Genomic DNA, 17656 nt, shown 5'->3' with positions numbered 1-17656 from the left:
AGAGAAACTTTATAAAAAGTGTGACCTATAAGTACATTAGAACACATGGTCACCAGATACATTTGAAGAGACTTTCAATGAGCTTGAAAACTTTTTAACTTATTTTGTTGCAGGTGGGAGCGCTGGATCAGTGAATGCTAACTTTGCACACTTTGATAACTTCCCCAAATCCTCCAGTGCTGATTTTGGAGCCTTCGGTGGTTCTCAGAGCAACATAACTGCAGCCAGTAAAGCTGTAGTGAATAAACCATGTCTCCAGTCAGCAGATAAATATGCAGCTCTTGCTAATTTAGATAATATCTTCACAGGGCAAGGTACTAATTCTTATTCTTTGACCTGTTCTCTTACACTATTTATCATGGCTATAGTTTGTTCTGTGATGTACATTAAATTCCATGAGATTTTTAGTAATTCCTATTATGAACAATCAATACCAATGTTGCCTATAAAACCTGAACCATGTTACTTGCAAGTTTGAGGCACTGGAATTTATGCAAACTTAGTTATTCTGGTGACAATAAGGGTAATATAATAAAAATATTGATATGTACTGTTTTTTCTTTGATATAATGCATCAGAGTCTATTTCTGTTCTACCAGCTATTGAACAAGTTCTGTGTCTGAGGCACTAGATTTTTTACAGTATAGTTATCAAGAATTTCAGCACATGGTAATTGTAGCAATCATAGGGTTTTGTGCATAAATTCAGAAAAATCTTTATTCTGTTTGTTTTTAAATCATTTTACCATTTGTTCTCGATGAAATTGCTAAAAAAAATACACCTCGTTATACAGGTACTTCTCACTTAATGACTGCCCCATTTAGTAACCATTCAAAGTTACAATGATGCTGAAAAAGTAAATTTATGAGTGTTGCAGCATCCCTGCAGTCATGTGTTTGAGATTTAGGCACTTCACAACCAGTGGCATTTATGACTGTTACATCATCCTGCGGTTGCATGATTTCACATATGAGTAGTTCTCTTCCAACTTTTGACCAATGGAGAAGCCAGCAGTGAAATTGTGAAAGGTAAAAAGTCAGTTACAATCAGTTTTCACACTTATGACTACTGCAGCATCCACACAGCCATGTGGTCAAATTAGGTGTTTGGCAACCGGCATGTATTTACAATGGTTGCAGCATCCCAGGGTCTTTGGATTGTCATTTGAAACCTTCTTAGGGAGCTTCTGACAAGCAGAGTCAATGGGGGAAGCCAGATTTGCTTAAAGACCGCATGATTCACTTAATAATTTCAGTGAGTCACTTAACCATGGCCAAAAAGTCATAAAATGAGTCACTTAACAACTGTCTTGCTTAACAATGGAAACGTATATCAAGGACTACCTATATGTGAAGGTGAGTGTATACATGTATATAGATGGACACATCGCTATAATAAGTTTCTCAGGGCAGTTCACAGGTTTTCTTATTTGCAGCCACCAACTGCAATCTTTCAAGTTTGATTGTTTAATTAGTTTTGTTGTTGCCCTATGTAGCTGTAAATCTATAAGCAAGATTATCTATTATCTAACCAAATTGGTTTTGATTTTTATATACCTAAATAGTCCTTATTTGAAACTTACAGTAGTTCCTTCTTCTGGAATTTTATCTTAACTTAAGCCAAGCAAGTGTATTTGTCAAATCAAGCATGTTTAAAATATTCTGGATAATCAAGAAAAACCATAGTTTTTTAATTGCTGGAAGAAAACTCTATAAATATATGGTACACAAAATTCACTTTATGGAACTAAAGAATCTTAAAGCACCTACCAGTCGTGTGTGTGTATATGTGTTGTTGTTGTTAGCTGTGAAGTCGTGTCTGACCCATCGCAACCCCATGGACAATGTTCCTCCAGGCCTTCCTGTCCTCTACCATCTTCTGGAGTCCATTTAAGCACACGCCTACTGCTGCAGTGACTCCATCCAGCCACCTCATTCTCTGTCGCCCCTTTCTTCTCTTGCCCTCAATCTTTCCCAGCATTAGGCTCTTCTCCAGTGAGTCCTTCCTTCTCATTAGGTGGCCAAAGTATTTGAGTTTCAACTTTAGGATCTGGCCTTCTAAAAAGCAGTCAGGGTTGATCTCCTATAGGACTGACCAGTTTGATCGCCTTGCAGTCCAGGGGACTCACAGGAGTCTTCTCCAGCACCATAGTTCAAAGGCCTCAATTCTTTGGTGCTCAGCCTTTCTTATGGTCCAACTTTCACTGCCATACATTGCAACTGGGAAGACCATAGCCTTGACTATACGCACTTTTGTGGACAGGGTGATGTCTCTGCTTTTTAGTGTGCTGTCTAAATTTGCCATTGCTTTCCTCCCCAGGACCAAGCGTCTTTTAATTTCTTGGCTACAGTCCCCATCTGCAGTGATCTTGGAGCCCAAGAAAATAAAATCTGTCACTACCTCCATTTCTTCCCCATCTATTTGCCAGGAATTGAGAGGGCCGGATGCCATGATCTTGGTTTTCTTAATGTTAAGTTTCAACCCAAGTTTTGCACTCTCCTTCTTCACCCGCAACAAGAGGCTCTTTAGTTCTTCTTCACTTTCTGCCATTAGTGTGTTATTATCTGCATATCCTAGGTTGTTTATATTTCTCCCAGCAATCTTAATTCCAACTTTTGATTCATGTAGCCCTGCCTTTCTCATGATGTGCTCTGCATATAAGTTAAATAGGCAGGGCGACAGTATACAGCCTTGCCGGACTCATTCCCAATTTTGAACCAATCAGTGGTTCCGTGTCCAGTTCTCAGTGTTGCTTCTTGACCCGCATATAGGTTTCTCAAGAGACAAATAAGATGGTCTGGTACTCCCATCTCTTTAAGAACTTGCCACAGTTTGTTGTGATCCACACAAAGGCTTTAGCATAGTCAATGAAGTAGAAGTAGATGTTTTTCTGGAACTCCCTAGTTTTCTCCATGATCCAGTGTGTGTTGGCAATTTGATCTCTAGTTCCTCTGCCTCTTCGAAATCCTGCCTGTACTTCTGGTAGTTCTCGATCCACATACTGCTGGAGTCTTGCTTGTAGGATTTTAAGCATAACTTTACTAGCGTGTGAAATGAGTGCAGTAGTGCGATAGTTTGAACATTCTTTGGCACTGCCTTTCTTTGGAATTGGAATTTAAACTGATCTTTTCCAATCCTGTGGCCACTGTTGAGTTTTACAAATTTGCTGGCAAATTGAGTGTAGCACTTTTACTGCATCGTCTTTTAAGATTTTGAATAGCTCAGCTGGAATACTGTCACCTCCACTAGCTTTGTTGTTGCTCAGTTTTTCTAAGGCCCACTTCACCTCACATTCTAGGATGTCTGGCTCGAGGTCAGTGACCACCTCATCGTGGTTATCAGGGACGTTAAGCTCACTCTTGTATAGTTCTTCTGTGTAATTTTGCCACCTCTTCTTAATCTCTTCTGCCTCTGTTAGGTCCCTGCCATTTTGGTCCTTTATCATGCCTATTTTTGCGTTAAACGTTCCCTTCATCTCTCCAATTTTTTTGAAGAGATCTCTGGTCCTCCTTGTTCTATTGTTTCTTTCTATTTCTTTGCACTGTTCATTTAAGAAGGCATTCTTATCTCTTCTAGCTATTCTCTGGAATTCTGCATTCAGTTGGGTGTATCTTTCTTTTTCTCCTTTGCCTTTCGCTTTCCTCCTTTCCTCAGCTATTTGCAAAACTTCCTCACACAGCCATTTTGCTTCCTTGCATTTCTTTTTCTTTGGGATGGTTTTAGTTGCTACTTGTACAATGTTGCGAACCTCTGTCCATAGTTCTTCAGGCACTCTGTCTATCAGATCTAATTCCTTAAATCTATTTGTCACCTCTACTGTGTATTTATCAGGGATATGATTTAGTTCATATCTGAGTGGCCTAGTGCTTTTCCCTACTTTCTTCAGTTTAAGCCTAAATTTTGCAACGAGAAGCTCATGGCTTGAGCCACAGTCAGCTCCTGGTCTTGTTTTTACTGACTGTATAGAGCAGACATGTCAAACACAAGGCCCGGGGGCCGGATTCGGCCCGCAAAGTGGTTTCATGTGGCCCACAAAGCCATCCTGGAAACAGTGAGGGAACGGCCCCCACTGCCTTGGCCCTGGCCCAGATACCCTCCTTCTACCAGAGACCCTCAGATCTGTCCCACTCCTGCCCAGGCCCCCATAGGCACCCTTGATGCCAACGATGTAGAGCTGGCCATGCCCACCCAGTAGGCCATACGTACTTTAGCCACGCCCACCCAGTAGGACACGCCCACCCAGTAGGCCATACCCACCCGGCCCCTTGAGGGCAACTGCAGTGCTGATGTGGCCCTCAATGAAATTGAGTTTAACACCCCTGGTATAGAGCGTTTCCATCTTTGGCTGCAGAGCACATAGTCAATCTGATTTCTGTGTTGACCGTCTGGTGATGTCCATGTGTAGAGCCGTCTCTTGGGTTGTTGGAAAAGAGTGTTTGCGATGACCATCGTATTCTCTTGACAAAATTCTGTCAGCCTGTGCCCTGCTACATTTTATACTCCAAGGCCAAACTTGCCTGTTATTCCGGTTATCTTTTGGCTTCCTACTTTAGCATTCCAGTCCCCCATAATGATAAGGACATCATTTTTTGGTGTTAGTTCTATAAGATGCTGTAGGGCTTCATAGAACTGGTCAATTTCATCCTCTTCAGCACTGGTGGTTGGGGCATAGACTTGGACTACTGTGATATTGAATGGTTTGCCTTGGATTTGAACTGAGATCATTCTGTCATTTTTGGGATTGTATCCCAGTATTGCTTTTCTTGCTCTTTTATTGACTATGAAGGCTACTCCATTTCTTCCGAGGGATTCTTGCCCGCAGTAGTATACCTGATGGTCATCTGAATTAAATTCACCCACTCCTGTCCATTTTAGTTCGCGTCCTTTCAGCTTTGGCCCAGTCGCTTCATTCTTTCTGGCGCTAGTAGTACTCGCTCTCTGCTCTCCCCCAGTAGCATATTGGACGCCTTCCGACCTGAGGGGCTCATCTTCCAGTGTCATATCGCTTTGCCTTTTGGTACTGTCCATAGGTTTTCCGTGGCAAAGATACTGGAGTGGGTTGCCATTTCCTTCTCCAGTGGATCATATTTTGTCAGAACTCTCTGCTATGACCTGTCGGTCTTGGGTGGCCCTGCACGGCATACTCATAGCTTCATTGAATTACGCCAGCCCCTTTGCCAGCACAAGGCAGTAATCCATGAAGGGGAGTGTGTGTGTGTATGATATAATAACCTTAAATATAATGCTGATCTATGCATTGAAAGAAAACAGTTTTATTTCTTCTAGAATCATATCAGTGGAGATGAAATGTTTTTCTTTGAAGTTTCCTGTTTCCAATGTGCAGTGATATTCTTTTCATTTTTTGTACCATCAAGTCAAAATCAGCACACAAATGGTTATCCACATGGTTTTCACATTGTGACGAACCATTCACGTGTAGCAGCTATTTGTTTGGCTCAGGCCATTTTTTCACACAGTTACATGGAATTTTTTTTATCCGTTGCTGGATTATAGAAATTATAGCTATGTTTTATATGTTCAGTTTAACTGCATCAATGAGAATTAAAACTAGTTATCTACATGAAAGCCATAAAATGTGTGCAGAGCCTACAATATTGTCTCATCTATTTAATCTTAAGTATATGTTATTTGTAGTTGTGTGGCATTAATTTAGAATTTTCCTGATTGGGAACTCTTGTACAGCTTTTTTCCTTCTCAAAAAAGATGAATAAGTGGCTATGTATATAAAATATTTGAAAAATAAATCTCTTTCCTTCCCAAAAAGTCTTTTATTGAAAATATGATCTTGTGTTTGTTTTGTTTTTTTTAAAAAAATCTTATTCTCTAATACTTCTAGAGAATTGGCTAACTTGCATTGTGAAATATTGTGTGAATGTTTAATGCGGTACTTCTTTTCTTAGGTGGTAACGAGCAAGGAAATGGTTTTGCTGCCAGTACAGGACCAGCAGCTCCTGCTGTGTCAGCTCCAAGTCATACAAGTACATCTTCAGACAAGTATGCAGCTCTAGCAGAATTGGACAGTGTGTTCAGCTCCACGGCAACCACTAGTAACGCATATACTTCCACCAGTAATGTTAGCAGGTAGTCTTTCCTGATAAAAATTTAATGTAAATCATTTGTGTTTAAACAAACCAAACATGAAATGGCATCATTTTAATGTGCAATGTTGGTTTTTTAAAAAACCTGAAAAATCAGATACTTTTGATTCCATGAGTGTCAACAAGAACAAACCATTATTAGAATAGATCCATAGCTCATTTCCATCTCAAGAATTATATTGTCTTTGCTCCCATATCTTATCCTGAAATGAGAAATATACTGTTGCCTGCGAAAATACAGGTAGTCCTCAACTTACAACTACAATTGAGCCTATAATTATGGTCGTAAGTCATGGTGTTCATTAAGCAAGGTATCCATACACTTTGCTTACCAATCACAATCCATGCTCTCCACATTGCAGTGATTAAGTGGAGTACAGGTTGGGGGAGGCCTTCAGAGACAGCATTGTAGCACCTTCTCAACCCTCATATGGCTTGCCCAGGGCCTCCCAGGACCTCCTGAGGCACTTGTTCTTCCCTTTCTGTCCTGTGGTCTAAGAATTGTGGCTGCTCTCAGAATAGTGCCTACTTCTGGTATGGCACCACATGCCTCTGTGTACTGTAGGGAGGGCACGGTGGATTATCCCCTTCTCTTTCTCAAATGTGATCTTCAGAAAAGGTAAGCAAAGTGATCTCAAATGTGATCTTCAGAAAAGGTAAGCAAACAGAGAGGAGGCCCCAGGGTGTGTTGGGACCCAGCCAGCTGGGAAATAGGCCCAAGGGATGGGATACAGGCCAGGATGAGGAGGAAGATAGGTGGGTGGGGCCGCTGTTGTGTCTGCAGATAATTGTAAGGGCAGGCAGATTGCCAAACATTCTAATTTTGTTCCCATTTTCACAGGGTACTGCAGGGGCCATAACTTTGAGTACAGGTCATTAATCCCTTTATTGAGTACTGTTGTAATTTTGAATGGTTGCTGATTAAACAGGCATAAGTTGAGGACTACCTGTAGTAGCTCAAAAACCTGCCAAAAATACTGTCAAGTTGGAACAAACTAGAAACTAGACTTTTTCAAGATTAATCATTAACATTTCTAGTATCTTAAGTTTTATGAATGTTTATATTTGTAATCCTCTTTTAATTTTAATCTTATGCTCTCTTAATAGGAAAATACATGTCATCTTTATTGACATTCCTGTCAAATAAAACAAAACTTTTGTTCTGAATTTAATTTCTTACCGGTTTCATTTTCTATGCATCTTACTAGCTACCTGGAGGTCACAATTTTTAATTTTATTTAACATCATTTTGAAAATGATTGCAAATCAAATCAAATCAGATTCTCTCTAAAGCTCAGTTAAGCTGAATTTTATGTTTCATGTACAATGATTAGCTGAAAATGTACAAATGTACAACTGATGAATATGAATTATTTCCAGTAATGCTTTTGGAACAGTTCCAGTTGGTGCTAATACACAGACGCAGCCTGCATCATCCAGTGTTCCTACTCAATTTGGAGGTATTATATTATTATATAATCTTTCTAAACAATGTCTGAAGATTGCATGATTATATTTTAGTTAGTATCCATCAATAGGTATAGAAATGCATTTAAGCTAAGACTACCTCTGAGACAATTTGTATCTCTTCATGATCTAAACCAGTGTGCTTTATATAAGAAACAAAATGGAGAGACTTCTGGTGGGAGAATGGCAGTTTATTGTTTCCAACACTCTTGGGAGACAAGGTCATAGATTTATTTACTGCACAGCAGGAGGGCCTTCTTCTTTTCCAGATTGAAGGAGAAAACCACCAGAAGTTGGCCCATTTGTCCTCTGGATTGTCACTCCTTGAGAGTGAATTGTTTCTTTGATTGACTTGTGAGTTGAATAATAGGAGATAGGATCTTCATCAAGTTCACGCTGCTGTGAAGCTGAATCACTAAATCAAGCTAATTTCTAAATCACTTTTGGGATTTATTAATTTTTGCAGTTACGGAGAGACTTAATTTTTGGAATAGATTTAGTACTTCATTTTGGTGACTGTATTACTGGCGCTACAGTTAGATTGAAACATTGGAAATTTATACTTTTCGGGCTTACAAAAAATTGGAAATTAAAGAGCTTAAAATACTCAAATAGAAAGAACTTTATTTTTGAAAGACTGAAAACAGAACAACAGAATTTGAATTTGAATTTATTAAATTTATATGCCGCCCTTCTCCCTAAGGACTCAGGGCGGCTCACAACAATAAAAAGTTAAAAACATAAAATACACAATTTAAAAAAGAATTAAACAATGAAGTAAATACATAACAATAGGCCCAGTAAAACCAAATTTAAAACTACAGTCAGTCCAGGCCCAATTTTTGGAACATCCATGTCTTCAGGTCACGGCGGAAGGACCAAAGAGTAGATGACTGCAAAATAAGTAAATAGTGTGGCCAGTTAGTAGTGAAGGCAAACAAACTTCTGGGATGCATCACTAGAGGGATCACCCCTATTCCTGCTATATAGTGCTTTAGTCAGACCCCATTTAGAATACCATGTCCAATTCTGAGCACTTCTCTTTAAAAAAGATATTGATAAGACTGAGCAAGTCCAGAGACTGGCAACAGAAATTATTCAAGGTCTGAAGGATAAAACATATCAGGAGAGATTAGAGAAACTGAATATGTACACTCTGGAGGACAAAAGGGAAAGGGGGAACAGTTCAATATATTGAAACAGTTAAATAAGGGTGTGAATTAAATACTAGTAGGCATTGTTTTCATTATTAAGTAGAAATCAAGAACATGGGGACATAACCTCAAACTGACAGGAGGGAAGTTCAAAAGTAATGTTAGAAAGTATTAGTTTGCAGAAAGAGTAGTGAGAGCTTGGAACCAAGTTGCAGCAGAGATAGTAAGTTAATTATCAGTAACTTTAAACATGCTTGGGATAAACACATGTCAATCATCTGGCAAAAATAAAAAAAATAAAAAATAATAATTAGAAATAATAATTTTTTTAAAAAAAAAACCAAAAACACTGTGCTGTGGTGGTGCAGTAGTGCACTAAATCTACCCACAGTGTGGAGTTCTATCCTGACCAGCTCAATATTAATGCAGCCTTTCATAAAATGAGGAACCAAATTGTTGGGGGCAATATGCTGGGATTGTGAACCACCCATAGAGTGCTGTAAAGCACTATGGGGGAATATATAAGTAAGTGCTATTGTTAAAAACTCAAAGGGCAGTCTCGATGGACCACATGATCTTTTTGTGCCATCAGTTTTCTGTGTCTGACAATTGAAAACTTCCTTTTAAATAAATCTGCATTGTGGGATTACAGTCTGAAGCTTCTGAATGGCATTGGTTTTTGTTTTTTTAATTTTCTCTACCTTGCCACTGATTGGTTGGATTTATAAACAAAGGATTTCCTTTTTGGAAAGAGTGAATAGAAAGAACTTGTTTGGGAAAGCTGCCTTGTTTACATATCAATTGTAAAATAAAACCTTGAAAGTTGATTACCAGAGAACAAGATGGCTACTTTAAAGGAAATATTTTATTTATTGACCTGTGAAATGCCTGAACTTTTTAACTCTGTACTGAACCAGAAGTTATTACTAATGATGAACACATGACTCTGAAGGCAACTAAGATGGATTCATTGCACATACAAATGCAACTGGAAGATCATTCAAACAGTGAAAAAGATATTTGGGGTTATGCTTTCAATTTGAAATATAAGATTTATTGGAGTTACTTCATGGAAGCTAGAAATGGAATTTGAAATAATTTCAGGGAGAAGAAGAAAAGATACCAGAAGAAATCAGGAGTTAGGATTTTATTTATGGAATTTAAGCATGTTTGAGAAAAAGAAGGAAAAATATATAAACTTGGTTTTATATATGGTTATGGTTAAATGAAGGCCAGATCCTGAAGCTAAAACTCAAATACTTTGGCCACCTAATGAGAAGGAAGGACTCACTGGAGAAGAGCCTAATGCTGGGAAAGATTGAGGGCAATAGAAGAAGGGGACGACAGAGAATGAGGTGGCTGGATGGAGTCACTGAAGCAGCAGGCGTGAGCTTAAATGGACTCCAGAAGATGGTAGAGGACAGGAAGGCCTGGAGGAACATCGTCCATAGGGTCGCGATGGGTCGGACACGACTTCGCAACTAACAAAAAAATGGTTAAATGATGAGTCCTTATATCTGGTGATGTTGAAATGGTTATCTGGATTGGATAGTGGGTTTTTTGGAAATATCTAATGGAGTAATGGATTAGTTTTTGATACCTAATAAAGGGGTTTTTTTTGGTAATGTTTAATTGATAAGTGGGCAATGGAAGAACGTAAACTAAATGAAAAGGGGGCTATATGTTATTAGGTATTTTTGTCAATTTTTATTGGATCTTTACTCATTAATAAGGAAGTTATAGATTTAAAAATAAGTGTATAGAAAATGGATGAAGAGGAATTTGGTTGTATTTTAAAAGACAGGGATGATTAATGAAGCTACTTTTGGACTTTGTGAGAGAAACTAAGAGAAATCTAATTTTGATTTTTAGAAATAATGAGACTATTGCTAATTTTAAACTAAGAGTCAGATGTTTTTTTTATCTATATCTGTACGAAAGAAAGCCAGAAGCCAGATTCATTCTTTTTTCCTTTGTTTTGAACTTTTATTTTGCTTTCTGATTCTTTTTTATTTTGTTATTCCTCCTTGTTTACTTTTATTCATGTTTTTAAAATTTAATAAAAATTAAAAAAAAAGAAAATGGGCAATTTGTAATGATGATTTAATCTTTGTAGACTAAGAGATGAACTTTTGTATTCTGCAGCTCCTGCAAGTAATGATTTGATTTCTTTCACAACTGATAACTATGAGATCCTAATTCAGATAAAATACAAAACTATAGTTAATTCCAATTTCTTTGTTGCACAGGTAACAGTCTTGGGTCTAAGTTGGTGTATTAAGCAGAATACGAATATATTACCTCATTGATTAAAAGATAACTTATAACTGATTTGCCATGTTGTTTATATAAGCAATTCTGTAAAAACCATATCCTTTTCTCAATGCCAGTGCTTCATTTTTCAGCAACACCATCCACAAATCCATTTGTGGCTGCACCTGTAGCTGCAGTAGCAGCACCAACAAATCCATTCCAAACCACCAGCCGAGGAGCAGCAGGTTAGGAAAAATATATCTATAGTTATGTTTGATAGCAATTTTTGTTGTTTTTAACAGGTACACATTTATAGCTTTGTGGTATTTGTTGAAGATGCTTATATATACATGTGGTAAATATAACTTTGTACTAAAGATGTACATGTGAAATTAGTTATGAAATCTCATGAGTGTTATTTTGGGTTGACCAGTTATGAATTAAGCAATATGCATAGATTAACTAAATCCCTTTAATTGCTTTTTGAAGGTTAAACCTATTTAATAAGATGTTTGTAAATCAGGTACTTATGCTACTAAATGAGGACCCAGATTGTTGGGCGCAATAAGCTGACTTTGTAATAATGCCGCTTGGGGCCCACCCAAAAGCCCTAATAAGCAGGCATATACATAGAATGAAGGCTATTGCTAAGCACATTGATTGTGCTTAGATTGTAAGCCGCCCTGAGTCTTCGGAGAAGGGCAGGATATAAATGGGATTAAAAAAAAATACTCTTGTAAAATACTTTGTTTGAATTTTTTTACATATTTAACTGATATTCTTTGATTTGGGGGGGGCACTTATGTGTTGTAAAGCTAATATAATCTCTACACTGAAGGAATTAACTTGTGCTGTTAAAACATCTGTTTCAATGTTTTGGGAAATAACTTCAAAACAAATTCATGAAGTTTTGATAAAGTGATTACGTGTTATCAACTGCATAAATTGTTTATAAATAAATTGACAATATCTGGTCTTTCTGTGACTTCTCATAAGGCCTTTCAGGAGCATTTCACTCTCATATATTTCCTCAGGCTCACTTTGGTAGGTGGCCACATTTTATACAAATTTCAGGTGGCTAATTTTTTATTTGCTTGTGAAAGCTTACTGCAGTTACAAGTTCCTTTGCATGTACAACTTTTTCAACCTTCCTTCCATATCATGAAATGGAGTGGGCATGGATGGTGATTGACTTTAGATATGCATTAACACATTACTTACTGTAAATTTAACACCTCTGTCCTAAGCACGTGTTTTCAGAAATATGTGCCATTAATTTCATTGGGACTTGCTCTCAATTAATTGTGCTAAAGTTGCTACATTTTACCTCCATGGTCACATATGTAGAAAGTTTAAAATAAGTTTTGAAGCTTGTACTCCTAATACCTTTAGTGATACTAATGATGTCAAACCATTGTGGCTTGTCACAATGTGTTTGGTTTTGCTGTATTAGCAAGTACACTTAGTTATCTTCCCTGCTAATAATGGCTTGTGTAAGCTTTGTTGGTCTTCTATCTGTATCTTGTCTATTTTATATTTGTGTGCCTATTTATTCCACAATAAGCGCTTTCATCATGTCTTTCTTGGCTAGCCATAACTATTGATTGATGGATGTATTGATAAAGTTATGCCAGATCTCTACAACATAATTTTTATATGGAAACACAGAACTGCAAAATTTAAAATTGTTCATATGCAATAATTAGATAATATCCTTTACATACTCAATCCAAAATTCAAGAAAGTGATTCATGAACAATTTTCTTTCATTTCTACCTTTCAAGAAAAAGAAAAATAGTGTTAGTTGCAGTTTTAAGAATGAATATTTATTGATATAGTCTGTTAAAGTGGAACATGGTTCTTGGTCAATGCTGTGATCCAAAGAGAATTTAGTTTGCAGCTGAAGCAGTTTGTTAGAATTTCTACAGAGTTCTAACTTTTATAAGGTTAATTATTGTCAAATTGCTTTTTCTTTAATGAGTTACATGATTTCATGATGCTCTAGAAATTTTCTCTGTTCTTTAATTATTCTCTATTAAAAACATCAAAAACTAGTGTTATGTAGCCTTCCTATTTCCCAAAAATGAAAATACCTTCAATGACGTAGTGGCAAATGATATATTAAGTTAAAGGAGCAGTCCAGACAAGTTTTGGTTATATGTCAATAAAATCTAGAAGTTTAATGGTTTTAAGGCTAGCCATGTGGCTGGCTGCTGCACAAAGAATTCTGTTCAAACGCTTTTTAGTATGACATATTAATAAAAGTTGAACACAAATAATTGACTGCTATTGTTTCTTCCATCAGCAACAACATTTGGCACAGCCTCCATGAGTATGCCTGCAGGATTTGGAACAACTGCCTCATACAGTCTTCCTACTAGTTTTAGTGGTAACTTCCAGCAGCCTGCATTCCCAGCTCAGGCAGCTTTTCCTCAGGCTGCTTTCACTCAGCAACCTAACGGTAAATGCTTGCATACTACATTTCGTTTGAAGAATACTGTGGTTATTTTAAAACAATTCATTTTCCAGGTTTATAATTTATATCAGTTTATTTAGTGATTGTTTGAAGTTACAACAGCACTAAAAAAGTGACTTACGACTGTTTTTTCATACTTGCAACCATTGCAGCTTCCCCATGGTAATGTGATCAAAATTTAGATGCTTGGCAACTGACTCATATTTATGATGGTTGCAGTGTCCCGGGGTCATGTGATCACCTTTTCCCAATTTCTGACAAGCAAAGTGTTACTAACAACAGCGGTGATTCACTTAACAACTATGGCAGGAAAAGTTGTAAAATGGGGCAAAACTCACTTCACAACTGTCTCACTTAGCAACAGAAGGTTTAAGCTCAATTGTCATAAAACAAGAACTACCTGTATATGGAGACACCTGATCAAACTATATGCATAATATTTATTTTTATTTATTTAAGCACTTGTGAGCCACACAGTCATACCAGCTTTGGGCTTATACAGCAAAGCTTAAAAACATCAGCACTAAAGTATAATTAAATAAAAACTATAATAACAAAACCGTACTTTGGTCTTAAAAGTTTACCAAAATGCAAGTAGGGAAAATGTATTCAAAGGGGGGGAGGGCTATCACAAAAAAGACCTGACAACTTGATTGAATTTAGGAGAGTTAGAACAGATGGCCAGAATCATATTTGGTCCATATGTAATTTTTATTAAATTTTCAGTCATGTGAAAAACAAACATCAGTCACTTTTTTCAATGTTGTAACGAAATGAATGGTGCAAGTCGACTATGTAATTCCATTTTCAATTTACTTTTAATATATATTAATATATGGGATAACATTTTGATTGGAATAAAATATTTGATTCAGTGATTAAGGGACTGATTTTTGGGAATGGAGTATATGCATAATGTGATACTTGACATCTGGTCTAGAGGTAACTTGGAATTTTATTGCAAAGGTACTGGTTTTGCTGCGTTTGGACAAGGAAAATCAGTAGTAACCCCATTTGGGCAAGTTACAGCTGTTGGAGTCTCCAGTAATCCTTTTATGGTAAGTGAATACTATGGGTTAGATTTATGGGTCTTTTAATTCATATACATATCTTGCCCTTAAAAGGATACCAAAAACAAAATTACCAAAAAAAAAAACCTCAAATCCTAAACATACAACTTTCTGTGGGATATTTTAGATTACTTATATTTAATCTTTTATTTAATTTTATTGTGTGTAATATGGTCCTCATTTGATTGAAATTGAAAAATTGGATCATCTAAAAACTGAATGTTAAATTATATAAATATGATTTTAAATTGTTAATGTAATAATTTAAAGAGACAATGTTTTGGTTTTCATCAATCTTGAGAGTAGAGAGAATAAGCACTGTAAAAAGTCATATATTGAGAAAAAATGATTTTGATAGCTGTACAGAAATATAGTTCATATTTTGAAATTATACACACACACATACATACACACACGCACAGCAGGAATAAAAGCACTACCATTAAGACATTATTTGTTTGCTGAATTGCTCAAACTCTTACAACTATTCATATAATTTACATTTGAACTTTTTGTCACGATACATGTGTAATTATTTTTTGTGAGATTTCTCTCTCTTTTCTTCTTTTAGGCAGGAGCAGTAACGGGGCCTTTTCCAACAGGAAGCTCATCAACTAATCCTTTCTTATAGCCTTACAGACACTTAAAAGAACTCTATGTGATCACATAACATCTCTATGCCTCTTGCACTGTTGTCTTGTTTCACTGACCTTAGCTTTAAACACAAAATAAGTCTTTCAGGAAAAAAAAGTCTGCATTGTGTATTAAAACCAAGGAACACCAGGTGATGTACAAAACATGGGACTGTGGTAACATCCTTTCTTGTGCAATGGCAGGAGAATGTTAATAGTATCATGTATATTAAAATTGGCTAATATTAAGTTATTGCAGATATCATTCATTATGCTGCAGTATTGTACATATTTTTCTCTTAGGAATTAGTTATTTGTGCATATCAGTATTTGTAACTTTTAACACACTGTTATGTGAAAAATGTTACTGGGAGAAATAGATCAGCCAGTTTAAGGTGCTGTCATATATCTTGGAATGAATGGCCTATATCATTTAACATTGCTTGTTGAGATTTATGAATTCAGAACTGAAGTTTTATTCATTTCTTGAAGTGTTTTTTTTCCCTTCCCTGAAGAACTCTTCTATTTATACATGCCTAAATTCTATATAATGTGGAGGGATACTTGTCTGCATAATAAAGCTGATCATGTTTTGCTACAGATTGCAGGTGGAAAAAATAAATATTAAAAAAGTTTGTTGTTTGTCAGCATTTGCACTAACCAATTTTATTAATTTTCAAAATCATTGACAAAATTTTGAAATTGCATTATATCCTTGGCTGTATCAGTAAGGTTGCAAACTGTTAACAGTACATCCTGTTAACAATAGGAATATAACTACTGATCAGTCAGTAAAATATGAAATTGCCTTTATTTTGAAAACTGTCTAACAAATCTAATTTAAAATTAGTAGAGAATATTTTCATTTCATTGTTGTTTAAATGTTTCTTCATTTCAACTTGCAGTAATTGCTGATTCTTATTAGTTAAAACAAGTTGGTAAGATTGATTTTGCAGCTTTATTGAAACCAAACAGCCAGCAAATACTTAATAAAACCAAACTTTAGCTTCGGTATGGATATGCATACTATGGATTTTGAATGAATATTGTGCTCCTTACCAGTAGAATTATTGTACAGTAGTTATTTGCAAGGTAAATGCCATGGCAGTGTATTTAGCATTTATTGATGAAAGCTGAGAGAGCAATGTTTCTATACATTTTAGATAATTTGTAACTCAAATATTTGATGTTTGTCAATAGAAATACAAATTTTATATGCAATTATGTTATGGTGACAAATATAAATCCACACACAGTGTAATACTGCGGCATGCCATTACTTCATAAAGTTGAGTGACCTGAAAATTTGAACAAAGATGATTCATGTACCAGGGTGAATGAATACAGAAAAGATCTGAATTTCTCTCAAGTAGGTTGATTAATGGGGAGGGGAAGGTGTTCTCTTTGTGGAATTTAAACACATTGCTTCAGATTGTTATTGGCATTAATTTGGAATATAAAAATAGTACTTGATATCCTTGCTAGTGGACAAGACTATTTGGGATATTGAAATAGTACATCCCTACATATAATATACTTTGGGTAGAATGTAAAGTACTGTAAAGTAAAGGATTTATCAAAAAGTTTCCTCTAAGATATTTAATAGGAAAATGGAAATTGGGATAAAGAGAATGTTTGGTAAATTACTAGTTTCTGTCTGGAATTACCAGGTTAGTAGATTTCTGGATTTTCTGTAGCCTTTTTGAGCGAGATAGCTTAAAAACAAACACAATATTTTGTTTAGAAATTTGCTACACTGTGGTGATGCTGAATCGGGTTACGGCCCCAAAAGGCCATTTTGTGTGTTCCAGTGTATACAAATTTGTCTTAGTTTCAGTGAGTGCATCTTGATGAAAAGATGAATGGAGTCAAGTTAAGAGCTTTCTAGTCATTTTAAATCATGAAAAAATATGTCATCTTCATGCATGCATACATACATTAATTGCAGGAATTTGGGTGAGAAAATCCTTGAAATTGCAATTTAAACTACACCTGTATACAGAATGTGGCATAAGAGTCAGCAAAGAGTCACAGTTGTTTTTTTAAAAAACTGAAGAGCATCAGCTTTTTAATGGAACAATAATTCTGTAGGAAAATGTTTTTAACTCATTCTTGGTACTGTGTTTCTACCCTCTTGACTGCTGTTTGCTCTGTTGGGGTGGAGAATGGGAATATAATGCATTCACTTAGATGCCTTGAATTTTTAAGAGCAAGAATTTTCCTTCTTTGCTGCTTTTCATTTCAAAGTTTTAAAAAATCATTGTATCAATGCTTAAGGATAAGGTGGAATTTTTACTGTTGAACTTAGTATAATCCTCATGTTGAATTTTTGTTTCAGATAACAAGACTTTTCTATGCTTTTTCTAGAAATTATTTTCATTTTCTGAGTAATATTTACATTGAACAACTGTTTTTTTTAAAATTGAAATTCAATATGTGTGTATTATGAATAAAGCAGCCTTGCAGCATGTAACTGCAAGCACCA

At 36.1% G+C, this 17656-nt stretch overlaps 1 protein-coding gene across 3 annotated transcripts in view; it reads left to right on the top strand.

Annotated features, from left to right (window-relative positions):
* The window catches only part of AGFG1 (ArfGAP with FG repeats 1), a 36957-nt gene extending 19301 nt beyond the window's left edge, over nt 1-17656 (top strand). For 2 of the 3 annotated variants that reach the window (XM_083363704.1, XM_083363703.1), the window contains 6 exons: nt 5922-6102; nt 7500-7579; nt 11146-11238; nt 13299-13454; nt 14436-14527; nt 15111-17656. In XM_083363704.1, the coding sequence (XP_083219830.1) occupies nt 5922-6102; nt 7500-7579; nt 11146-11238; nt 13299-13454; nt 14436-14527; nt 15111-15170 (662 nt within the window). In that variant the 3' untranslated portion in view covers nt 15171-17656. Of the gene's footprint in view, nt 1-113; nt 315-5921; nt 6103-7499; nt 7580-11145; nt 11239-13298; nt 13455-14435; nt 14528-15110 lie in introns of all 3 variants that reach the window. The other variant, XM_083363702.1, reaches the window with a different exon arrangement.

Source organism: Vipera ursinii (genome assembly GCF_947247035.1).
Source record: "Vipera ursinii genome assembly, chromosome: 5".
NCBI lineage: Eukaryota > Metazoa > Chordata > Lepidosauria > Squamata > Viperidae > Vipera > Vipera ursinii.
The sequence above is the reverse complement of the archived record's forward strand: the minus strand, read 5'-3'. Positions and strand labels throughout refer to the sequence as shown.